Source organism: Eucalyptus grandis, chromosome 3 (genome assembly GCF_016545825.1).
Source record: "Eucalyptus grandis isolate ANBG69807.140 chromosome 3, ASM1654582v1, whole genome shotgun sequence".
In the NCBI taxonomy this organism is placed as follows: Eukaryota; Viridiplantae; Streptophyta; class Magnoliopsida; order Myrtales; family Myrtaceae; genus Eucalyptus; species Eucalyptus grandis.
The window spans coordinates 71,023,425-71,048,880 of record NC_052614.1 but is presented as its reverse complement, the minus strand read 5'-3'; the positions used below and the strand labels follow the sequence as shown (position 1 = coordinate 71,048,880).

General features: G+C 40.1%; 5 protein-coding genes across 5 annotated transcripts; 3 read left to right on the top strand and 2 right to left on the bottom strand.

Annotated features, from left to right (window-relative positions):
- Nucleotides 1–114: 114 nt before the first annotated feature.
- On the bottom strand, nt 115–3,952 carry LOC104438403 (zinc finger CCCH domain-containing protein 18). The gene is made up of 4 exons (XM_010051550.3): nt 3,759–3,952; nt 2,822–3,133; nt 1,630–1,690; nt 115–1,355 (listed from the first exon to the last, which is right to left on the bottom strand). The coding sequence occupies exons 1-4, from the start codon at nt 3,888–3,890 to the stop codon at nt 367–369; spliced, it is 1,494 nt and encodes a 497-aa protein (XP_010049852.2). The 5' UTR covers nt 3,891–3,952; the 3' UTR covers nt 115–366.
- Nucleotides 3,953–5,088: 1,136 nt separating this feature from the next.
- Nucleotides 5,089–7,548, bottom strand: LOC104438404. The gene is made up of 3 exons (XM_010051551.3): nt 7,087–7,548; nt 5,487–5,636; nt 5,089–5,378 (listed from the first exon to the last, which is right to left on the bottom strand). The coding sequence occupies exons 1-3, from the start codon at nt 7,318–7,320 to the stop codon at nt 5,298–5,300; spliced, it is 465 nt and encodes a 154-aa protein (XP_010049853.2). The 5' UTR covers nt 7,321–7,548; the 3' UTR covers nt 5,089–5,297.
- A 2,443-nt stretch (nt 7,549–9,991) lies between these two features.
- Nucleotides 9,992–16,160, top strand: LOC104438405 (monogalactosyldiacylglycerol synthase, chloroplastic). Its single transcript, XM_010051552.3, has 8 exons — nt 9,992–10,897; nt 11,603–11,775; nt 13,014–13,175; nt 13,249–13,390; nt 13,736–13,960; nt 14,452–14,514; nt 14,590–14,664; nt 15,648–16,160. Exons 1-8 carry the CDS (start codon nt 10,364–10,366, stop codon nt 15,879–15,881), a joined length of 1,608 nt encoding a protein of 535 aa, XP_010049854.2. The 5' UTR covers nt 9,992–10,363; the 3' UTR covers nt 15,882–16,160.
- A 1,086-nt stretch (nt 16,161–17,246) lies between these two features.
- Nucleotides 17,247–20,927, top strand: LOC104438406 (ER membrane protein complex subunit 4). Its single transcript, XM_010051554.3, has 6 exons — nt 17,247–17,478; nt 17,609–17,665; nt 18,146–18,299; nt 19,471–19,568; nt 19,710–19,775; nt 20,468–20,927. The coding sequence occupies exons 1-6, from the start codon at nt 17,350–17,352 to the stop codon at nt 20,504–20,506; spliced, it is 543 nt and encodes a 180-aa protein (XP_010049856.1). The 5' UTR covers nt 17,247–17,349; the 3' UTR covers nt 20,507–20,927.
- A 1,084-nt stretch (nt 20,928–22,011) lies between these two features.
- On the top strand, nt 22,012–22,655 carry LOC104438408 (probable steroid-binding protein 3). The gene has a single exon (XM_039308129.1). The coding sequence runs from the start codon at nt 22,106–22,108 to the stop codon at nt 22,412–22,414; it is 309 nt and encodes a 102-aa protein (XP_039164063.1). The 5' UTR covers nt 22,012–22,105; the 3' UTR covers nt 22,415–22,655.
- The last annotated feature ends 2,801 nt before the right edge of the window (nt 22,656–25,456 follow it).

Sequence of the window (25,456 nt, the reverse complement as noted above, 5' to 3'; positions counted from 1 at the left end):
AAAGCATATTCCGCTTTATGCAACTCCAAATGGTGAAACCTATCCTGCCACGAGCTCTAATATCCTCCCAAACATACTCAACCCCTACCAGTTCCACAGATTTTACTGGTTCTCTCTAAGGATTTTGTGATTATACCATTCAACGGTAGCCACATCAAGCATCTCATCAATTTTACAGCTGCAGAAAGGTGTATACTCATCTAATCATTGGTCTGATGAACATACTAGAATAATTGAGAATCATTTTCAAGGGGGGAAAAGACAACCCCTCGTTAATGCATGAATACAAGCACCATGGCCCCCCTTCAAATCTACATCTTAGAGAGCGTGTTACCAAAGTAGTATACAAGAACACGATACCTAATATCAAAACTTCAGCCATTTCTTTTCTTTCTCCTTGGACATAATCGCATGAGATGCAGAAGCGTGAGCTGCTTCAGCCTCAGCCAAAGTTTTGCGGGTTTCGGCCAACTTCCTCATGGCCGCCTCACACACTATCTTGTCGTTCTTGTTCCTAACAACCATCTCCTCAAGCTTCTCCACTCGCATTCGCAATTCTTTCATCTCGTCATCATAAGCAACAAGAGCCTGCCTATCTATTTTCTTCTCCCCAGAGTCTTTAAGTTGCTGCTTCTTTGCAGACTTCCCATTCAACGCCTCCCCATGCATTGCAAGTTGGGTATTGATCAGACTGAAGACATCTGGTCTTCTTTCTTCGGCATCTTTTGCTGCCCGAGCTGCCGCAGCAAACTTCTTCTCACGTTTCCTTTTTCCACCTCTGCTGCGCTTCTTTGCTTGACTTTCATGATCTTTGTCTTGTTCATTAGACTTCAGGGCATCATCCAGTGATTGTTTTGGTGGAAGGACTTTCACGGGAATGGGTTCAACCATTCCTTGCCCAGATCTGCCTAAACCCATCCCTTCACGATAGCCCATGTTGGCCATCATCTTGGATGCTATGCCACGTGTGTGATTCTCCCACTTAGCAAAGATGGCAGTTTCTGTCTGGACACCCCTCTGATTTGCAGTGATTTCAAGAAATCCCAGACCCTGAGGGTCCTCTTCTTCATAGTCACTAGAGTCAGATTGCTCTGAGCTTGAATCACTCTCTTCTTCATCACCAATTTCCGCATACTCAGATAGCGCTATACAATCAATGCCAAGCTTTGCAGAGCTTCCATCATCCCGGAAAACAACTTGTCCAAGACCACATTCATCATCCCATGATTCAAGCTCAGCTTCTCTCCATACACCAGCTTTACTATCTGACGTTGCCCATATACTGGACCCCACCAATGACTGCTCCCAACTTGTTGGGACAAATTTCTTTAAGGATGACAATGGAACATCTACTCCTGAGACATACATGAATGTCAGGTAGGAGATGCTAACAAAAAAGATGCTATAAAATATCAGGATTTAGATCAGTATCGTATTTGGGACAAGATACAGCTACAAGATGAAAAATAAAATAAAGGAACTACATATCTTGCCAAAGAAGCAACATGGAAAAACTGTCAGACAAATGCAGATGGCTAGGGTGACAAGAATCTGTAGCAAAGACAAGGGAAATTTATAATTTTTCTGGACCCTTTGCAGGTTGTGTTTGTTCTTTTAGTTGTAACATACCATGTGATAAGCGGCAGCTAGTACCAAACCGACATCGTTGCTGCAGAAAGAACTTGCATATCTGCACTTTGGTGGTCTAGCATTAGTGGTCTCATAATAACTAGTCAAATTTCACACCATAATCGGGAGCTTTTGATCCACTATGTGACACTAATCACGGTGTCAAGCAAACATGAAGAATCGTTCTTTTGGCACATTCACCAAAGAACGTGCAAATAATATTTCATCCGAGAGCTGTATAGATAGATCAAAGGAAAACTTATAGAGAAGACACCTAAAAGAGAGAATCATTAATGCAGTTATTAGAATAGTGTCGAGCCCAATAAAAAGACATGCAGATGGCCAATGGGAACTTAAAGATGGGCGTTAATAGAATCTACACCCAGTGCCTAACATCATAATCTTCGCAATGAACAGTTGAGAAGCACTTTAGACATTTAACCAGGACGAAGAAGTGGCCCATATTCTCATTTTAACATATTTTCTAATGTTTAGTATGTGATGTGGGCATGATATTCCATTTACCTAACTAGTTTGATTCAAAGTACAACCTGATCCAGACAATACAGGACACAAAAGCACAACAAATTGTGGACGCTGTCACAATAAGTGTTAAAGAAGAGATAGGATAGAATTCATTTTTTTTCTGGCGAAATACCACCTAGAATGGCTGATGATTCCATTTGCACAAAGATTGAAAAAACGGCAGCATACTTTCATGCATAGTAGGAATGAACAAAATCTACAAATAACAAATTATGCATCCCAAAGATTATACAGGTTGTGCAAGAGCTTCAATTAAGGCTAAAGCTCTCTGTCTAATTTATCCATACTTGCTCATATGGAAGTTTGCTTCACTTTATTCTTCACAATCAGTTAGTTGGTTTCATTTGATCCAGGTAAGAAAAAAATTTCAGTGAACACTTGCTCAAGAACTTTCCCATAAGATAATCAGAGGCTAGGTTCAGAATCCCCCATTGCTTTCATACTGTGGCCAGCGATAGCAGTTAATCAGCTTGAATTATCTCAGAAAGGAAGATCCTACAATCGTATTTTCTTCAGGATCTCAATGAAGGACTTAAATAGTGACATGAACAACTAATCGTATTTTCTTCAGTTGTCCTGAAAGGAACTTAATACATAAGCCTATGCTTATAGTAATGGGGGAGAAAAGAAAGAAAGCTGCACTGACCAGCATATTTTCAGTTTTCGGCGTGAGGAAAGAGATTTTGGCCAACTGTGAGCCCTCCAATCCAACTATCTGACCATTATACCAGTGACCATCGCTGTGGCGAAATCGACATTTTGACCCAATGGAGTACCTTTGCTCCTCCAGAGGCTCAGCTTCAACATCATTTGGATCCAAAGACTCCACCTTAACATCCTCAACAGCAGAATCTGACTTCTGTACCACCGAATCAACTTCCCGTAACAACCGTGCACGCTTAAGGTGAAAAAGCCCTTCCTCCACATCTCTTATTGCAGAAACCAGCTCTTCATGAACCTGCGGAAGTAGAGTATATTGGAACCCAAAGGAAAAAAAAAAAAAAAAAATACCACCAGCACCCCCTTCCATGGATGAGGACCTTACACACATGTACTTACTTCATCATGCAAATAGAGTTCATCTTAAAGCATTGACCGCTAACGCACAATTAACTGACGCAACACACAGAAACTAGAGCCAACAAGTATCTTTATCCAATATAGACATAACTCAAAATGCATACTCCCTCCATAACCCGCAGCTAGAGATAAGCTGATCATAATTATGCCCAACACAACAGTACCTCTAACATAATGAAACCTCTCCTGATTGCTCTTGGGTTTCTCAAGCACTCATCGAAAAAATGATCAAAATCGTAACTTGGGGTTCTCACCATCTTCCACTGAGTTCAGCATCAATCAAACATCACAAGCAAAGCAATAGAGTACACAAAACAAACAGGCCCAGATAACAAGCAACTCCCCAAGACGCATATTCCCTAATGAACAACCAAACCCAGATCAAGAAAGCTCTCAAAAACCCAGAATACATCAATTTCCAAGGGCCAAAAGCGGTGCCCAGAAAGGGGAAAAAAACCGAAACCAAGAACACGAACGAGGGAGGAGAGGAGAAGCGCACGCACCGCAAGGATCTCGGGGTTGGCAGGGTCGGAGGCAAGGGCTTCATTGAGCGAAGAAAGGGAGTCTCTCTGCTCCTGCAATTGGAGCTCGAGCTGAACCTCCAGAACTCTCTCTTCTTCTTCGTCGCTCGCCATTTGCCTTTTCTGCCTTTTGCTTATGGAGGATGGAAAATGGATTCAACGCTTGGTACGGAGATTGCCAGGTGAAGGAGAAGGGAACGAAACGACGGGCCGTCTTTAGCTTTGTGGGCTCTGGGAGATTAAACGTTCTCCCGTTTTATGGCCCTATGGATTTTCGATGATTTTACAATTTAGATTAAAAAAAAATGATTCACGTAACAATGATTTTCTTTAGGGAAATTATATGACTATATTCATGATCAAGAACAACCGAGGCCCAAAAAGGTAATAGCAATCAAATTGGCCGAAATATGAATTCCAAAATCATCCATGAACAGAATTTTAGACGTTGATACGCTAATTGGCATTCCGAAAAAATGATGTTATTTGTCTATCCATATTTAGGGAAAACTATGAAAACTGACACATGAAAGAAAACAATTCACTCTGAACTAATCCTTTAATGCATGTGCATTAGTGTATCATACATCCACTTTTCTCATGAGAGTTAATATTAAAAAAAATCTCAAACTAATACACATATGATAAATTTACCTCAAATTGAATTTTTGACCATCAAAAATCCAAAATCATTACATGTTTGACAAATTTACTTTCCATTAATTTTCATTAAATTTTACTAAATTAGATGGTTTATCGTATTAGTTGATCCAGGTATACCAATTTGAATTTTTTTTACCCTATGTTTATAAGTTTTTTAAAAATTAATTTGAAATAAATTTGTCATAAATTTTTGTATCAATTTATGATCTTTCATGAGATTAATCCATTTTAATAGAGACTAACAGTACATAATCTCACTCACCCACACATGGCTGCGCTGGTTGAGGCCCAACCTTCTAACTGCTAGGTCAGGGTCCCTTGGGATTAACTCTGGATCTAGATTACCCTATAGACTGCATGACCTCGTCCGAACCGAGGTCCTAGCTTTCCGGCTTACACTACCCGACCTCGCAATTTCAAGTCCACGGGAGATGCTTGCTTCTACATGAATTCAGAAATCATGTCCATCCCATAAGACTAGATAACACAATGCCTCATTCAGAACTTTGATCCTACACCTACATATCATCTTTTGCTTCTCCAGGCAAGATGAGCACTTTTACTTGAGAGGCTCCATACACTGGTACACAGATTTTCAGTTTCAATCTCCGAGACAAAAAAATTTAGACCATTCGCCGGCAACAATGAATACGCTAAGAAAGAATAATACATCTTATTTAACAAGAGATCTTACAGGATACACGTCAGTGTGAAACCCGAAATGAATGGTGAGGTCTTAAAACAACAAAACTGTGTCGTAACTCTCTGAATTTAGACTGTGAAAAGGGAAAAGAGAACAACTAAAACAGTACAGCTGAGGTAGTTTATAAAGCGACGGTACATTCACCAAGTAGCACATCACTCCTTCAAAGTGGTAGGCTGTCCCAACCACTTGGCTCGAAACCCTGTCCCCTTACAGTCTGAGCAGCACGTTGAACCCTATAAAATTCATGATCACACCCTTAAGAATTGTATTTGATTGTCCCTTTGATATTGCACAAACTAGATTCTGTAATTAGCGTTCTTTTAATTGAGCCATGCACTTACCTTTCCACCACATATGACGCAGCTTGTGTTTCTTGAAGGGACTTGGCAGAGCATGTTGTCTCCAAGGATGAAGAAACCCGTACCTGCACACCATTTGCATTCTACATGCCCCTTTGAGTTGCAAGAGGAACAAGCTACCGGCCTAGGTTGCTGCATGCATTATTGAAACAACACTATAAGATCTGAAGGTGACATTGTTCTTCCTTATATTCTGTCAAACATCACAAGTATCTGATTAACTATTAAGAAACACCATAACACCTTTTAGCTGCATTTGTTCAGACAAACCATCAAATCCTCTAACTTACAAAGAATGAGAAAAGCTTCAAGCACATATTCTTACATATAGCAAACTTTCTAACAGACAACTTGTTTCTAATATGCTTCGGAAGTCATGGAATACTAGACTTCTTTAACAAAAATGCATCATAGGGGACTAAGGGACTCTCTTGCCCATCACCAATAAAATTGTCCCCAGATATACCCATTGTTCAACCAAGTTTGTAACATTCTTAGTGCACGAAGTATCCAAAAGCAGCAAGTTGCCCTTGATATTTTTCATCCATTACAAAGGCTCCAATGAAGCTAGAAGAGTAGAAAGTACAGTCCCAGAAGTCAAGGAAGCATAATCAAATGCCATAACGCTGAAGCACAAGAATCAATCTCAATCAATTAACTGATGCGCAATGGTGCAACAAACACAGGACAGGAACTATGACATCGTTAATAGATAAATTGAGGGCTATTCAAAGTTAGATTAGAAAACTACTCTCTTCTATCATAAAATATCTGTATGAGTCATGGCTATATATATCGTGTACTGCTGCAACAGTTGTGAAAAGAAGGTGTTTGAGAATCATTAAAGAGCTCTTCAAGCATACTTGCCCATCAACTGCTAACTTATAAAGTGAACGAAGTACTAGTCACAGCAGGATCTATGAGGCGCAAACATAAGGAGTTTTTGGTCTTCTATTGAGGAGGTTTCTGTTCGAGCAAAGCAAGATGTGGTTTCTTGGCAAGGGTAATTCGATGCTGATATTGCAGCTCTTTCTCCAGGACATTGACATGAATGAACATACTGAGAATTGTTCATGCTAAATGCTAATACAGTGTTGCTTGCACAATTCAATGGGAGATAAGACCATTTAACTCCTCAATAAACTAGACAGCACTTACACATCCAGAGACCTTAGCAATACTCCAGTATGAAAGTTCCAAATTTGTTTAACTTACACAACCCATTAAGCAAAAACAACAACAATTCGAGTAGACTCGATACTCAATTCATCCCACTCATTCGATCAATTCAATTCATTGTTTCAGCATGCTCAATTCAACATAAGCGGTCCCTCATTATTCTGAACTCTTCCAGGCAATATGCCCTGCAAAGAAATTACCACTCGATTCTAACATCCAAAACAATTGAGCAAGCATAGAAAAAATGAGATATATATTATTCAACGAATTCTCAATCTTACACTAAAGGCCCATAGTTAACATGCTCAATCACTCTAAAAAATCAAACAGTATATGTAAAAAGATCATACGCATAGACATACAGGCATACAAGAAAATCAAAACATACGAAACCAAAGGGTACCTGAGAAATCAACCAGGCCTGCTCCATGCGCTTAGCGAAATCAGAGGAGTTCTCATACGAATCCACCATTGAAGCTCTCACACCGACGAACCCAGACCTCTCACCCCTCCCCGTCGAACCGTGAGGAGAAATTACACCGACTGCATTTCGACGGGCCCGTGAACTCCCACGACCTACGGATGACTTGGGAACAATTAAGGGTCCGCAACTACAACTGCAGACGCAGCTCATCATCTGGGTCTCTCGAAAATCTACAGAATTCGCTCGAAGAAGCCAATTTATAGCAGAGAACGACAGAAAAATCAAAACTTTCTTGATGGGTTTGCGTGGACGATTCCAGTGGGCGAACGAGGTGAAATCCTAACGAATGTTTGCTAGTTTTTTTTCCCTTGCCAAGACAGAAGATTTAACTGCGAGCGGACGCAAACGCTGTCCTCGGGACCACCTTTGTTCGGACCTCCTAGAAAAATCAAAGCTTTCGGAGTGCGGCGACGATCTTTCTTCTCCACAATTTGGGCTTTTGCCGGAAGGAAGTTGAAAGCCGAAAAACTTGACACGTTCAACGACAACATGGTGGGTTCATGCTTCACGCATTTCACATCCTATGGACTTGTTCGATTTGGGCTTTGAAAAGATTCGGTCCATGTCTGTCGCAATGTCCTAACGAAATATCCAAGCTAGGATTTCTCGTTCTTGCACGATCTAATGCGTATGAGAAAGTAGTCACAACGATCGCTCTTTCTAGCCCATAAAAATCTACAGAAATTTGCCGTGTATGATTCCAAAAGTTGTTGCTAACAACATATGTCGTGAATTCGCGAGATTGATGTAGAATTTTAGTCACACGAATTGTGTATCTGATACAAATTGTCAAATTATTTCACGCAAAGTGACTCCATGTGGATAGTGCAGGCTTGTGTGATTCTAATTTAAGTGATGTGAGATATATTTTTTTGATGATAATATCCAATCTTCTTTCCCCTCTGAATTTGGGTGATACTGTTTCTTGTAGGGAGGGAGAGTGGGATGAAGGGCAAATCCACCTTCCAAGTGAGTGGATTGGATAATGGATTCAAGCCCAGTGTGATTTCATTTCTACATTTGAGACTGAAAAGGGAATAGGAGAGTGGAAATGCAGACCCACCTACATTGGAGAGGTCCGAATTCACCCGAGGACATCATTCATGGAAACTTTGGTAAGTGCCTCTAACAACTAACTCTTACCTACAAAAAATTTCAGCAAAAAGAAAATCTCTATATATTGATAATAATTAAAAAAATAAGTTTCGACGCTTCATATACAGCATATTCCAAAGTATGGCAATTGAGCCAATTTCATCAAATTAGGTCCCATCAATCTCTAGGTTGTAATGTTCACTCATTCCCATTTTTGAGCACACATAAACAAAAGTGTCATCCCAATCACTCGCCTTCCTTAACTTCCAATTCCCCTCTTCTGCATTATCGTTGAGGGGGGATGTACAAAAAAAAGCAAGAAATGAAGATGTGAGTCTCGTTTTATTGTCTAAGCACGCATATGAAAACGAGGGTCACGACCTAGAGCTTTAGGACGGTGGATAAGAGGCCAAATTCAGTTGACCATCATGGAATGGACGGTGAGTCATCCCATTCTAGATTTTCAAATTCCCCATGAAAAGAGGTCTCAGTCCATGGCATGTGTACCACATGCGCGTGTTCAATGCAAAAAATTAAAAATTCACCCCTTCTCCTTCTGCGCTATTGGTTGATCGTGGATCAAGCGTGGTGCTTGCAATTTTCTCACGCCATGCCATATTCCAAGTGCTATTGCACCATCATCTTCCAAGAAAAAGAGATGGGTCCAAGAGGTCGACCAGTATGACCATGACTGGAGGAGAGTTGAACTAATGCTGATTGGTTCTTGTGGTCTTTCCTGATATGCTGAGTGTTAGGCCTATCGAAGCAAATGAAAATGATATTCTTTTGAATCATATGCAAAACCAAAAGTCTAGATGCTTAAAGAGCCGAGGATATATTAAAGGAGCTTTAATTATGTTACTCATTATTTTTTAAACTTTCCTTTCACCTAACATTGGCGTGCATTTCATATCAAATCTGACATCGCATAAAATAAAAATTGATGAAGCACTACGAAGTACTAAGTTTGAGCAAGATCATTTCGCTTTGCTTGTTTATTTGACCATTGGTATTTGTGCAATCCTCACCTAGCCACCTACTTTAAGTTTAAAGGAAAATACATAATGCAAGATGATCTGTGTTTGTTTTGAATGTGGAGCAGATTTTCTTTCTCTTATTTTGCATCCAAATGAGTTGGGTTTGTAAGATCATCTTTCGGTTCTTGCAAAGTCGAGTTGATTTCAAAGTTAAGCTCATGGGTCCGATCAATGCGAACTCATCTCTCGACCAAAGTCTTACCGTTGTCCAAGCAATCTGATTGTTGCAAAAATTTAATGTGAAGATCATCGAATGCAAAGTCCCCAATGAAAAGCCATAACAAATAATTGGCAAAAGCTACTTTTCCTTTCCCTTCAAACTCCTCAACGGAAAGTCACACTTCCTTCATCGCGAGTGAGATGTCCATGGGCATTGCATTCATTCTTCTCCAAGCACGTCCCCCGTGGTCATTTCATTTTCAAACTGACCGAAAATGATAATCGAACGCAACATAGACCGCACCACCATCGAACAGACCCAAGAAAGGTCTCGAGTCATTCATCGTCTTCATCATCACCATCACCATCACCGAGAGGACAAATGGAGCCGGTGTCTGACGTGGTGTGCACCCATTTGCTCCCCACGGCCAGAGACAAGACCGTGGTGGCTCCCCCACCAAATTCAGACACAAGTTTTGAATGGCTCAAAAGGCTACCAGCCAAACACAACCGAACCCAATCCTCCATGATTCGGCCTGCTCTTTGCTCTTTTGCTCTTTTTACCTTGGTTGCTCCTCCCCATCCCACTTAAATAAAGGTCCCCTTTTTTTTTATCTCTTCAATTCCCAAATCTCCTCTCCCTCTCCCTAAATCCTCTCCATGTGGCTACAAACCCCTCTGTGAAATTTCTTTCCTCCTGTCATTTCCTACTCTTCTTGAATGCCCAGTTATAAAAACCCCTCCTTTCGCTCGACCCTCTTCTCTTCCAGGCTCCCCAGCTCTCCCACTCTGTTCCTCCGTGCCTCCGGCTAATTCCCATTTGATAAAGGACCACCATGGACTGATCAAGCCGAGTGAAAAAAGCTGCTGTTTTGAGACCTTTTGAATCGGTGAAAAGACCGACCATGAGTCACCCTTCGACCGTGCGTCAAGAACCCCGCGTTCTCTCTGATTTGGTGTCCCAGTTGGGTCACCTCGCGCTCAACTCGAACTCCCGCGCCTTGAATTCTGAAGGGTACTCCTCGTTTTTGTCTAACTATCTCTACTTTGACGGTTCAATCGGTTTTAAGAGGCCGAAGCTTTCTTCTTCCTTGAGTTTGAGCACCAGAGGCAGTGCTTCGAGCATTCGCCGGCTCCTAAGCGACTTCAATAAGGCTGTTAGGTTCCATTGTGAGAGAATACCAATTGGGTTCGCTTCCGTTCGGGTTGATTCGGGGAACGGTAATGGGGATAGTAGTATTAATAATGGGGATAACGATAATGGGTTGAGAGATGATGCCTGTGGTGTCTTGGTGGATGATGGGGTACATGTCAATGGCGTTGAGGCTGATACCCCGAAGAAAGTTCTCATTTTAATGAGTGATACCGGCGGCGGCCATCGGGCTTCTGCAGAGGCTATCAAGGCAGCTTTTCACGAAGAATTTGGGGATGATTATCAGGTCAGTTTCGGTGGATTAACTCTTAGGAACTCTTAGGACTTAGTTTCATTATCCAGATTTTGCTTAGTTGCCGAGGGATCATGAACAATGCCTTTGCCTGATCAACTTCTTGTTGTCCTAAATAAGCGGGTGTGAAGCTCATGCACTCGTCTGGCTCATATTGTCATGACAGGAAAAAGGTTACAACGCTGTCAAGTTTATTCCTGTTAATGTTAAATTTAATTGTGCTTGCAAAGATTGTCTGATTTTATTTGGATTAAGTTCTTACACAGGAAGTGTTGATAAAAATGAATGGCTAATGAATCATGGGAGTTTAGCATATGCATAAGATTCATTTTGTTGAATTATGGTAGTTGCTGAAGGAATGTAAAGTAAGGTTGACATGATTCTAGATTGTTGAGTCTCCAAGTATGAGGTCTAAAATCAACTATAGACTTTGGCTAATGCTCAACAAGGTGGCAGGCACTTCGTATATCTGATGAAAACGAAAGAAATAAAGATCTTTTAGTGACAACAAAAGCTGCATGTGGGATTTAAGTCAAAAGTGGACAAAAGTTTTTATGCGTTTCTTCACTCTTCATATCCACAATCTTTTACCGGCTTGCAAATTTGCTGATCAAAATAATTTTTAGGGAAAATGATGTGTGTTGCAAATGGCAGATTAGTTGATCAAATATGTTGTGTTCTGAAGAGTTCTCATTGCAGGTATTTGTTACTGATTTGTGGTCAGACCATACACCTTGGCCATTTAACCAGTTGCCTAGAAGCTATAACTTCTTGGTGAAACACGGGCCCTTGTGGAAGATGACCTATTATGCAAGTGCTCCAAGAATTATTCATCAATCAAACTTTGCTGCAACTTCAACCTTTATAGCTCGGTGAGCTTCTGTCATAGGCATGTTCTGCCAATATTCCCCTTCTCAACTTTATCTCACTTAATCTCTTTAATACGTGCTAACACTTACTCTTGCTGAGCCCTTGGTCCCACTACTACTAGGCATCTGCAGATATGGTTCATACTCAGTGAAAGCCCATATCTAGATGTACTAGGAGTAGAACTAGTAATTATGGCCTTGCAAGTTTTTGCTTTTGTGGAAGTACCTCAATTTTTTGTTGCTGTATTTTCTACAAAATTCATGTACAGGCACACTGTGACATATAAATGGCATTCATTTAGCAGAATTTATTTTGTCATTAATTCTCCTAGTCCTACTCCTTTGCTTCATAGAAGTATGGCATCATGGTTCTCCTTTAGCCTCTTCTCGCCAATTTCACCTGAGTTGTTTATGCAAGATGCATTATAAATTGAATTTTAACACTGCATTTTTAGCAAGAGTAGAAAAGATTTTATCCCAACCAGCACTAGTTTATATGGGTAACTTCACAAGATAATCCATGTTGTATATTTATATTTGAAAGAAAGAGTTTGATCTCCTTTCTTTTCTCATGATACAATCCTCTTCAAGCTGAGCCCTTTTCTCGTCCATACAGTTAGCAGTACTTTCTAGCCATGGTACAAGTCCCTCTTTGGACAGTAGCAGGTTAAGTCTCCTCATTCCCACTGAAAGTCACAGCCCTGGTGTAATAATAAGTCCTGCTGTAAGCCATTGGTCGGCCTTTAGGAGTTGCATCGGACAATGGGAGGATCCTTTGTAATTAATCTATTAATTTTGACCATCCTTCTTTTTGCAATGGGTTACTTCAGCTGATGGTGGAGTTGTTCACTATCCTTTAAATCTAACTCTTCAGGTTTGAAGAATTAAAGATGACAAGGTTAATTACTTTTAGAGCATGTCCTGTCAATTGATAGAATCATTTGCTGCCAATTAATTTGAGTATGTGGCTGAATTATGGTAACCAAAGGCAAACCTCCAAATCACTTCTCACAAATGAGGAGCCCTATTTGGCTTGGAATGTGAAGGGAAACCTGTTCAAACTCACTTAAAGAAGAGAAGAAAGATAATCAGATGTGCTTGGTGACCAAGCAGTTATGTTTTACGACAAAGCATTCATGCATAATGTTAGAAGAGTGTTTCTATTGATTTAATTATGTGGTCTTTTGTGGCTATGTCGTGACAATGATAAATACTCATCTTATTCTGTTGCTTATTTGCAGAGAGGTTGCCAAAGGACTAATGAAGTACCAACCTGACATTATTATTAGTGTACATCCTCTTATGCAACATGTTCCGCTTCGTATTCTAAGGGCGAAGGGTCTTCTAAAGAAGATTGTTTTTACCACGGTTATCACAGATTTAAGCACTTGCCATCCTACATGGTCTGTCAAATATTGTTGCTCTTGTTAATACAGATTCTCATGGTGGTTCTGATTTGGATTTCTCTATTGCCAGGTTTCATAAGCTTGTGACTAGGTGTTACTGCCCGTCAGCAGAGGTAGCAAAGAGGGCCTTAAAAGCTGGATTGCAGCCTTCACAGATTAAGGTGTATGGCCTTCCTGTGAGACCTTCATTCGTTAAGCCTGTCAGGCCAAAGGTTGGTGACTTGGTTCCATATGTTAACTGCCTTATATCCTTGACAGATTTGAGGCATTTTTGGCTGTATCTGTAATTATATTCTGGATCTGGATTGTGTCCTAAAAAATTTATGTTTGCATTTAAATATTTTAGGAACATTCATTTATGAATGTGCCCCGGCTTTTGTTGACAGTAACATGGAGTCTTGAACTTTAGTTATATTCTTTTTTTTCTTTTAAACTATGATTAATCAATTGAAAATGGGTTGAGTACATGCCTTTTTTATTAAACCGCTTCACTACAATTTTGATTCCTGTGGAAGATCCATGTGCCGTAAACTCAATATTTTCATTTTTAACGATAGGATGAACTAAGGAGAGAACTGGGTATGGATGAGGATCTTCCAGCTGTCTTGTTAATGGGAGGAGGAGAAGGAATGGGTCCAATTGAAGCCACTGCTCGTGCACTAGGGGATGCATTGTATGATGAGCATCTTATGAAGCCAATTGGTCAGATCCTCGTCATTTGTGGCCGCAACAAAAAACTCCCCAATAGATTGCTTTCAATTGATTGGAAGATTCCTGTGCAGGTATCTGATGTGTCAATCCTTCAAGTCACTACTAGAGCCCTGATCACATCTGCCTTTGTCAATGTGTTGCCTACTGCGTACAATTGAAACGAAAATACTAGCATAGCATATTTTTACCACCATTTTTCATGCTTGTAGCCATAATTCTATCAGGCAAATGAACCTCGCATGCTATGATTATTTTTAACTTTTCAAGTGTAAATTTGAAATGAAGGAAAACTGGTTTTGATTTTCTAATAACGTCCCTTGGATTTGACATATTTCTATGTCCTTCTGTAAGCTTAATTTTACATTTTTCTTGCCCTCTACCCTTTTTATATGCTACCAGTGGATCCTTTTCTTCACTGTTAAAATGACTTCATTGCAATGCATAATGCAGAAGGTCAAGTAATAGGATTGTTGGAAATGAAAGAAACGTGAATTAACTGGCATGCTTCTGTTCTTCCGTGCGTTTTTGCATTATGTGCTAAAGAAATTGCTTAATTATTCAGGTGAAGGGGTTTGTCACCAAAATGGAGGAATGCATGGGTGCTTGTGATTGCATCATTACAAAGGTAAACCTGTCAGGACCATTGAATGTGTGATTCTCTTATTGTATGTTAACTGTCTAATGATAAGTCTCTTTTCAGGCGGGCCCTGGGACCATTGCAGAGGCGATGATTCGAGGTCTTCCTATCATTCTTAATGATTATATAGCAGGGCAGGTAATTCTTGGCTTGAAGTAAAATGTTCTTTTTCCCTATTCAGTTCAGCATCTTTTCAAAGTATCCTCATTTCGGAATCGATTGTGCATCTTGTGGTTGATTTAAGTCACACTCAATTGTCCCATCGAAGGAACCTTACTTCACAGCATAGGAGCAGCATTTCTGTATAGACAAATGAATCATGAAAGTGAATGCTGAAACTTTCTTCTGAAAAATTGTTCTTCAGATATAAAGTTAGAAAGTGAATATGTAAGTTTTCTAAATACATGCAAGGATCTCCTTACTTTGTTATGTTGTCTGTGGATGTTTGACATGGTTATGAATGAACGACTGGAGGTTGTGAAGTGGCATAGATGCTCATTGGACAACATGAACTATATAGATAGCATTCAGATGTAATATTTTGTACCTCTTTTCTAGGGCCTCTCTGAGTTGATCACCTTCGAGACAGAAAATTATGCTTTTTCTTTTTTCTGTCAGAATAGGAACTATGCTTTACGGAGTTGAATATCAAGTGCTTGAAGAAAGCTATATTCAGAAAATTAGTGCTGCTAAAACCATACTGCTGTGATTTTTATCTGATGACAAAGATGAAAATGTTGTCTGAGTAAAGGAATTACTGAAAAATGAATGTGTGGGCACTTCCTACTGCCTAGGGAATTGGAAGTAGCTCCGACTGGGAATGGATTGAGAGGGCACACTAGGTGGTTGTCTTTTGCGAGGGAATGACTGAGAAACGCTCATGAACATGGTGGGGCATTGTTGAAGGACCAAATGGTCTTGATGATCTGAAGGCTCCTGGTTTTCCATGAAAACCCAGCTTAATCTTTTTTTTTTTCTTTTTTTGCTGGGGTTTGAAACCCGGCTTATATGTTGCCATTGCAGAATGTGTGAATTTTTTTAAATCCATTTCCCTGTGAGCGTATCTCCATGGCACTTTCTTAATGATTGCTGGCTGAATTCTGAAAACCTCTCCATGACAGGAAGTGGGAAATGTGCCGTATGTGGTGGAAAACGGATTTGGGAAGTTCTCGAAATCACCAAAAGAGATAGCCAACATCGTCGCAGAATGGTTTGGCCCAAAAGCAGATGAGCTCAAGGCCATGTCACAAAATGCACTGAAGCTGGCTAGGCCTGATGCCGTGTTTAAGATCGTTCACGATCTCGACGAGTTGGTCAAGCAAAGAAGCTTCGTACCTCAGTACAACACGACATAGCTTGATCTCCTGGACCAAGTTCTAAGCGGGATGGTTTGATGGAAAACATGGACGAGAGGCTTTTTGATATTGTAGATTTTTGCCACAATACTGATTCATTGTAACAGTAGTAGAGTCTCATATTCATCGCCGAATCATACGCCGTGTAATCCTTCAGGGAGGAGTGAGTTATCCTCCTACCAATAAAAAGCAAAAAGCATTGGATACATGCAATAGACAGTGCAGCAAGAACCCAATTGTACTGCCGAGTTAGTTCAATATAGCGGATTTCCATCTTAACTGGATGCAGATTTCTCACTCAATGCTGAAGAACTAAATGAGAAGAAGCAAGAAAATCTTTCTGTTTTGACTAGGTAAACATTTCGAACTCTTTTTAAGGTTTGTCCTGGTATCAGGCCCTTCATGGTCATCCTACCATGCCTGGAAACAATGGCTTACAAAGAGGCCAGCCTCTTGGATTTCATGTCTGTTTTTCACCAGAGGAATATATTCTAACCTCCTGTCCATGATTCTAACAAAATGTCATCATTCAAGGACACTTTAGAACATATTAAGAAAGACCTAATTAGTGAACCGAAATGTAGATTCTAATGATTTCTCAGCATCATCTTCGAATACCGTTCTATTCTTTAGGAAAATAAAGGAAAATGTGTAACTAGGAAAAATAAATCTCAAGTTCCAAATTGATTTTACTTCTCACCTGAAGGACATTAATTGTTTTGGGCAGTTCAATTTAGCTTTTTTTTTTTTTGGGGGGGGGATGGCTAGATAGAAAAATTAGCATAAAGATATTAGTTTTGTTAAAAACCAGAGGTTTCTAGATTAACCCATATTAACCTTCTTTGGTCAGGGCTCGTAAGAAAATGATCCAACTTAAATTAACCCATTTAACTCACATTAATATTGATAGCATAATATTGCTTAGATGTTTCATGATTTTCATTAAGTAACCCAGTTCAAATTTAAACCACAAATTAGCAAATCTATCTTATTATACAACATTTTAGTATGCCTAAATGGTAAAGAGGAATCTCAATCCTTTTTTTATCGATTTTAGCAGACAATTTTTCGATTTCCAAAATCTTATTCACACTGACACGAAGAACGCTGAGAATCTCAAACTTTTTATTTATTTATATTTAAAAAAAACCCAAATAACTCGCTAATGAAATCCTTTTTTTTTCCTTAAAATAGAAACCTTGAATATCTACATTGAAAAAGATAAATAAGAAATAGAAAGGAGACGCCGACGTTGGGCCGAAAAAGGCCTCAACGATTTCCTCCCATCATCTTCTCCGTTCGGCCCATCAAAATCAGCAAGGCCTGCTCCGACTTCCCTCTCAAGGAAAAAGCCACTGCACGAGAGAGAAAGAGAGAGAGATAGAGAGAGAAAAGAGGAAGAAGAAAGACCAGCGAAGATCGGCGGCGAAGATCGAGAGCGAAGCGACCGAGGCCGCCGGCAGCAGCGATGGAGAAGGGGAAAGGCGTTATGGGAGCGGGGCGGCGGTGGGCGGTCGACTTCACCGACAACTCGACCTCCCCGGCCTCCCGCGACGTCCCCGATCCTCTCGGCTTCTCCCGCGCCTCCCTCGATCAGGTAGCCCCCCCCGCAATTGAGCTCTCCCGTGTTCCTGATTTGTCCGGTTTGGGCACCGAATTCGTGTGTTTTCTTTATTCTGTTTCAATCAATTCCCATTCTTTTTTTTTTTTTTACCTTTCGTTCGCAGGATGATTCTGCAGTCTCCCGACAGAAGAAGGACGCCGAGGCTAATTGGAAATCTCAGGTAAATCCTCTTTTCCACTTCCGGGACTGCTATTACTAGTCTTGTGTGGATCTTCGGATCTTGAAACTGTATGAGAAGGATGTCGTTTGGACCACTATTTCCGGTGTGAGTGTTGAGATTCAGTTCTGACGCTTGTGCGTGTAGATTTCGGCCCTTCTTTTCTCAGTTTAAGCATCGGGATATAGAAGAAAGACCATATTTTGTAAATAGAAAGTGGATACAGTTTAGTCTTAGACAAATTAATTAAACAAAAGGTTGGTTTTTTTATTATTTTTGGGTTTTCTCGGCATCAGGATATAGAAAAGATCATATTTTGGAAAGAAAAAGTCGACATATTTTAGTCTTACACAAATTAAACAAACAAAAGGTTGGTTTTCTTTTTTTTTTTTTTGGGGGGGGTGATTTAATGTGGGGGAGGAGTTTTGATCCAAGGATCGATGAGGTAAGCTGTGAATTGTGCTGCTGTGATTTTGTGAACAGAAAGCATGGGAGGTGGCGCAGGCCCCGTTCAAGAATTTGATGATGATGGGGTTCATGATGTGGATGTCTGGAAGCACTGTCCATCTCTTTAGCATTGGTATCACGTTTTCGGCCCTTTGGCAGCCATTAAGCGCTCTTCAGGGAGTTGGAAAAGGTGAGCTTATTACTGATCATGAATGATTCGCTCCTTATCAGTTAGCTCAAAGCATACTGTTGGGTCTAGATTATGACGTTATTTCTTTATTAATCTTACACAAGAATACTCCTAATCCATATGGAAACTAGTATTAATCCTATGTATTTGTCCTCTTCTTCTTTTTTAGTTTCCATGTATGTGAATCCAGTTAGTACGTGCCAAGTAGATAGGTTGGCATGTGGTTTTTTAATGGCTTGAAGTACTCCTGTTACATTTGCCACTACAATTTATTGTCTTCGTGGAAAGAAGTACTAAATGTGCACAAATCTCAAGTAACAGATTGGGCTAAACGTTTGTTTGTTCGCATTGACTCGGGGATGCATGGACTATCAAACATGATTAACTGATGCCTTAACATCTGAATGGCCCAGCAGGATGTGCAAGTAATGAATCTTGCATAAGTTCTGCTCAAGTCTTTTCTTTTCTTTTTAGCTTGTGTCAAACTTGTACTGTCTGCTTGAATATGTGTTTGGTATATGGTCAAAACATACAACAATAGCCTTTAAAATGACTCTGTAAGTTTTCAATCGCATGCTAAGTTAGAGATGCGACATCATCACAAAGGTCAACTTCTTGCGAGTTGCTGATTTGGTTTTCTGACTACTAAATGTGTTGTGATTTTATCCAAAATCAGCAACTCGCAAGAAGTTGACCTTTGTGATGGAGCTCTGGATAATATTGTTACAAGACATAATAGTAATCAATGGTAGCAAGTCAGGTGCCTGACAACATCTGGTGGGGCTGATCTACCCTTGCGTCGATATTGTGAAGTGAATTGCCTGTGTAGTCATAAAAATTGATGAGGGCCCCCCCCTTCTTTTTTTCCTTCTGATTTAAATGCTTTTATGGGGTTGCAAAGGGTTGCCAGATGGGCATGAATCCAGTAGCAGGTGAATCAGTAGCAATACAAGGTCAAGCTACTAAAAATATGGTTATCAAATTGCCACTTGTGGATATTTACTTGGGGTTGCTGCTTGAGTACATGAATGGTTTGTGAAACTATTTTGAAAGTGGATTGTCGGATGGACTGTTTGCAAAGGACCTTAATTTTCTCAACTTATTCTGGTTGTTGTATTTTATTTTAGTTGGTTGTCATACTCAGGAAAGTTCATTTTTTGTCACTTGGCAGTTTTTGAGCCATACAAGGACAATAAGGTTGAGCTTCTTGTACCAAAGTTACTCTATATAGCCCTTAATCTGGGAGGTTTAGCACTTGGTGTTTGGAAGGTGAGATGCTTATATTAGGGACTTCTTCTGCTGTACCCACAGAAGCATTTCTTGAGGAGGGTCCTTTCTTGGTCCTGCAGATGTGGAGAACAGTAAGATCTGGGGCATGTTTCCTTGTGCTAATTTGTTTCTTCTTTGCAGCTTAATACACTTGGCCTACTTCCTACACATGCATCAGATTGGGTCTCATCCTTACCTCCAGCACAGGTTTGGTTCCACTAATTATGCACTTGCTTAGGAAACTGTGACTGAAAATTTCATTTTGGATGAACCTTTGTACTGTATTGTCTTCTCAACAAAAGTCTATGGTTCATAGGAAGTCAGTGGCAGAGATATCAGTATGAATCATAGAAGTTCGAAAATGTTTAGCTTATAATTGATTTCCTTCCTGTAAGGAATTTTGCATAACATTAATTGTTACATACCAGTGTAGTAGGAATCATAGGATCATAGAGGCAGCCTTAGCTGTAAAACGAGGTGTTGTAGTTTCAGGGAGGTGTTGGGCAACACATCTGCATTAGCTTACATATGTTTTGTAGGAAGCTGTGTTGCCCAGCCTTTAGATATTTCAATTTTAGAACACATCTCATCATACATACAAGTTATGTCAATTCATGGCATTACTTCAGTCTACCACAACCATAGCTAAACCAAGTAGACACTAGTAGGATATGACTTGGGTTTTTTCCCCCAGAATGTTGGGGCTTGAATACCCTGAAAGCTGGCTTTTGCAGACTTAGCTTGTTAATCTACTTATTTATGTTACCGTGAATTTATTGCTCAACATAGATGGCCAAAGGGAATGTTAATTTCCTGCATGATATGCCTTTTCTTTTTGGCCACTACATGGTATTAATCTTTGATGAAGGCTAATGTGAAAAAGGTTTTGCTTATTTTAGGAGGTCGAATACTCAGGTGGGGGCATCCCTCTACATTAACGCAACAGGGCCTACAATTTCAAGATCGATCTCCAAGTATGGAAGTGCTGGAATGAATTTTTCTCTGTTATCCATTTTGATCCTTGGATCCATCGCTGGCAGAGTGGTTCAGTCTTGGTCGATCATCTACTGAGGTCTTGTCAGCATCGCTGTAGTTGTCGAGTAAACTAGTTGGATGGTGACTGATGCTAAATTTAGTTCCCCAGTTAATGCTACTTTTGCATCAAGAAGGCGCCATCTGAAAATGATGGTTCATCAACTGTTTCATCTATTATCACTCTTAAGACTGTTTTTTTTGTCAGGATGGTTTAACTCTGTTCAGGCCTTTTGCCATTACTGTAGTTTATCAAGCATCCATCAGATTCTTATTTCCTTATGTGACAGATTATTGATCTTATAGTAAGCACGATATATGGGCTAAGCAAAAGCAATTGCCGGTATGGATGTATGCATTTTGTGAGTGGTTTTAGGCAGATGCCGATCATGATGGCTTGGGATTTCTGGCAAAGGGTTCCAATAAACTCAAATTAGGCTGAGAGTAAATCCCCAATATGGTAAATTTTCTGGCATAACTCAAATGAATTTATTGAAGGCTTGGTGCTCTCATAAATCAGTGTGTTGGAATGCTAAATGATAAAAGAAAAAGTGGGGGACTTTTCTACTTATGTGTGAAAAAGGAAATCTGATTTTAAATGGGTTGAATCATGAAGAAAGTTGCAAAATGTGAGAATTAAATGATCCCTACACTGGGCCTAGTTCGAATAATTGAAAATTCAGAAAATCATTAGGAGAAAATTAAAAAAGTCCTAAACAATTTATATTTATATAGATTCAATCATAATTTTTTATTTTTTAATTTAAATATAAAATTTAAATAATTTTTTAATTTAGTCAACTTAACCAATTTTAATCAGAAATTGCTGTCATGTATATTAATCATTCTACGTGATAAGGCCATTGCTAATATAAATAATTTTTATAACTCTTTTATTCTCGTTCTTGTGATTTCTTTTTATTCCTTCGTTTCTTCAAAGCCTAGCAAGATCTTGCCTACTGCCTAGCGGCCTAGCGAGGGACGGCCGCCACCCTTGCTAGACTTTGTAGGAAGAAAAAAAGGGAATCAAAGAAACATAAAATAAAAATAAAAAAATTGTAAAAAATTTAGCAAAACATTAAAATTTAAAAAAAAAATATTCACGTCCGCCGTTCATTCATGTTCACTTTATTGATTTCTGCCCAAAATCAACAAATTACCAAAAAGCTCATATCTAAAAAATAATTGACTAAATTGAAATTGTTTGTAATGACATAAATATAATAAATTTAGGATATTTGGTTCTGGTAATTTTTCCTAAATGAGGAAGTGTACTTCTGTTTTTCTTCAAACTCAAGAAGCGTTCACGTCGCTGACCGAAATTACAGTATACTTTCGTTACCGTATCAGATCCGTTCGTCAGATTCCACTGGCCCCCACTCCGCTTCATTATTGCCGGCAGCTGTTATTCCAAGCAATCTCTTCTATCTTCGAAGAGCAAAATCTCTCTCTCACCTACCAAGTACCAACATCATCCTCGGATCCATCGAGCTGTAGCTGTAGCCATGGAGTTCACCCCGAGCGAGCTGATCCAGTTCAACGGCACCGACCCTTCCAAGCCCATCTACGTGGCCATCAAGGGCCGGGTCTTCGACGTCACCGCCGGCAAGTCCTTCTACGGCCCCGGCGGGGCCTACGCCGCGTTCTCCGGCAAGGACGCCAGCCGGGCCCTCGCCAAGATGAGCAAGAACGACGAGGACGTCTCCGCTTCCCTCGACGGCCTCTCCGACAAGGAGATGGGCGTCCTCGACGACTGGGAGAAGAAGTTCGAGGCCAAGTACCCGGTTGTCGGCCGCGTCGTCGCCTCCTCTTGAAAGTCCCTTGAAAATCTCTACTCGAGATATTAGATGCTGATGCTCGTTATGTATAATTACTCTCTTTGTCTTGTCTTGTTGTTACTGGAGTTCCTCGTATGGTATAATAAGGCTTCCGTTGTGTCGTTTGGGTGAATATGACGGATGGATATTCGATATGGATTGTAATGTCTTAAGGCTTTTGACCGTTAAGTAAGATTTGCGCTAGTAAGGAAAATGAAGAAGATGTTGGTTGTCTGATTGTGCCCGAGTGCGTTATACTTTCGCCGTATATCTGTCGGTAGTTGAAGGGATTCTGGGTATCGCCTAACTCGAGATGAAAGATTTTGTTGGGTTTCGAAAGAATTGAAGCCCTTTTATGTGGTCTGTGGCTCTGAGATTGTTTGTTGCAATATGTTGTCTGATGCTTGTCTATTGGTAGCAGAAATGGCGGCATCATCTCATAGGGAAGCTATCCAGTGCATTGATGAGTTCTTTTGTGCCGTGCTGGTTCAGGTCTGTGTGATCCTGGGTTTGGCCTTCGCGTGCGCATATGGTAATGAATGTCTCAGGTGCCTCTAAGTTTGCTTGAGTATGGTAGGAGTGATCTTCCTTTTGACTACTGTCACTGTCGGTCTGCTATAAAGAATGATTCTATCCATTCAGATGAACTTCGATTGTATTCTTCATCTTCCCTCATCTTCTTTAAATAGCGATGATCATCTAGCGGTGTTGCCTAGATGTCAGCAGACCATTTATGGTAGGTTCCTTTATCCTTTTCAGGAGAGAACAACTCTTAGATGCCCACACGCCTCCAAAGTCATGTCAGTTAGTCGCTCACCGGCCATTAACCTCATTTTTGCATGTTCTGCCATTATTTATAGGAATGGAAAATCCAGAAAAGAGAGGAGCGTGACAGAGATCTCTGAAGTGTGGGGAAATTTAATAGTTACCCTCACATGCTGGACTACTAATGACAATAGATGTGTGCCCCATGCCTGTAAAGGTATTGCTGTGACCAAGGAGTGTTAAGAGCTTGATAAAATCTTTGTATAGCTAATCTATGTTGGAGATCATTCTCTTTTGAGTTGCAAAAGAGGATTCTCTAACTACACAGCCAGAGTATGTTTTGGTACACTCGTCCTAATGAAGTGTGCCTGTCCGAGATTCCTCCCCAAGAACCAGAGAATCTGGACATCCGGTTTCTCAACCAAGATTTCTCTCCGAGATCTAGTGGAGATGATATCCTGTTTTAGCTTAAATCTAGCTAATTCCCAAAAAAGTAAATTTGCCATGGCAGGTGCACCTGTGCTTGAGTGTTTCAATCGTGGATAGCATGTAAGCTACATGTCCAATTGGGATTTGATTATGCCTAGAGTTGGAGTCAATGTCTTGATTTGGTTGGATCTGGGACAGCATTTTTTTAATGCTTGAGTTGGTAACCAAAACCGCACCAGATTAGTATTTAAATCTTCAACAGATTCAGTTTTTCAATTTTTTGGAAGAAAGCAATGACATGTCCCACCTTCACAGTATATTCTTGTGATGGATGAGTAAGCAACCTCACCCTTGTATGTACTCTTATAAAGTGTTCACTATTTGTGACTTTACCATGTAAGGACTGTTGGGAATTGGATTTCTCAGGAGATCTTCCGTGACCTTTATTCAATTTTTACACACAGATCCAATGAGAGCCATAACCCCGTGTCTAAGTTTTTGACATTGTCTGCGCATACATGGGTCCACCTTTACAGATGAGCGATGGCTATTTCTGGCTATTTGTGTTCATTTTCTGTTCTTTACTTTGCTGCTTTGCACAGATATGCGTCATTTTTCCTGAATATGCGCATCTTTTGAGACAGTCGAGCGGCGAATGTTTCAGTTTTCCTCCTTTGCTAGGGCATATGTGGTGCTATGTTGATGTTGAGATGTGGCGCACAGGCTTTGGATCGACCATCTTGGTACAGAATCGTCTAGTATCACTACACTGTCATGCCATCTCCAATTTCTTCCTGCAAGAAGGCGCATGAACTTCCATCGATTCTGTTGGCCATAGCTGACTTAAAGAAGATACTGCTTGTGTCTCTCCTTTTTCCAGCCGCTAGTTACACATCCACACTCATTAACTCCACGTCGAGACATCATGATTGGATAGCTTTAATGTTGTCTCGAGCTTTTGGCAATCCAACACCTGCCGATGAGGACCTTTATCAATACCTTACATACTATAAAGCTTCAGAGAGACTCACCATTGCCAAAATACTTGCCTTTTCAACAGATTTTGTTTTCCAAATCGGTGTCCATCCGATAGATTATGTTGTAATAGCATGGCTCCTTTCGTTGACAATGCTCCTATGTAAGATGATACGAGCATGTGGCGATGCTTCCCTACGATACATCAGATTCATATGATCAATACAAGTACTATTCAAGGGAGATACCGAATTGAGTTTAAAGATATGAATTGGTAAGAGAAATAAAGAGGGCTGAACTCTAAAGTCTCTTTCCAAGAAACTTTTGGAATCTATATAGCCCATAAATTTTGTAAAACATAGCACTTTGATGGTTACATATATTGCCATCGTAGAAACAATCAAATTACATTGAGTTGACGGCATTCAACATTGAAACAAAAGACATAAATTTGATCCCTTCTCCTTGGCAACAAACGAGCTTAGCACCTCATGTTCACATACTAGTGTCTCAAATTGGATAGCTTACATAGATTTGTTGTTAACAAACATGCATGTTATGTTGATTTACATTGGATCTAAATATCCAAAATGATCATTTATATGGTACATGCAATTACTCTTTATAAATGGTTTTTGGGTGACCAATGTAATGAAATGATCATTCCGTGAGGAAAATTCTAAAAATTCTTGAATTGAAATTCCAGGATCGATCACTTTAATAACTTTAGTTGGTGATTTTCTTAGCCGTGGGGAAAGGTTCGTTGGCACAAGACGCTTTTGACGTTGTTGCGGGAGAAAAAGCAAAAAGACCGGCCTGCTCAATCACTGTGGAGACAGTGGCATTTGCAAAGTCAGTCTTCGTCTATCG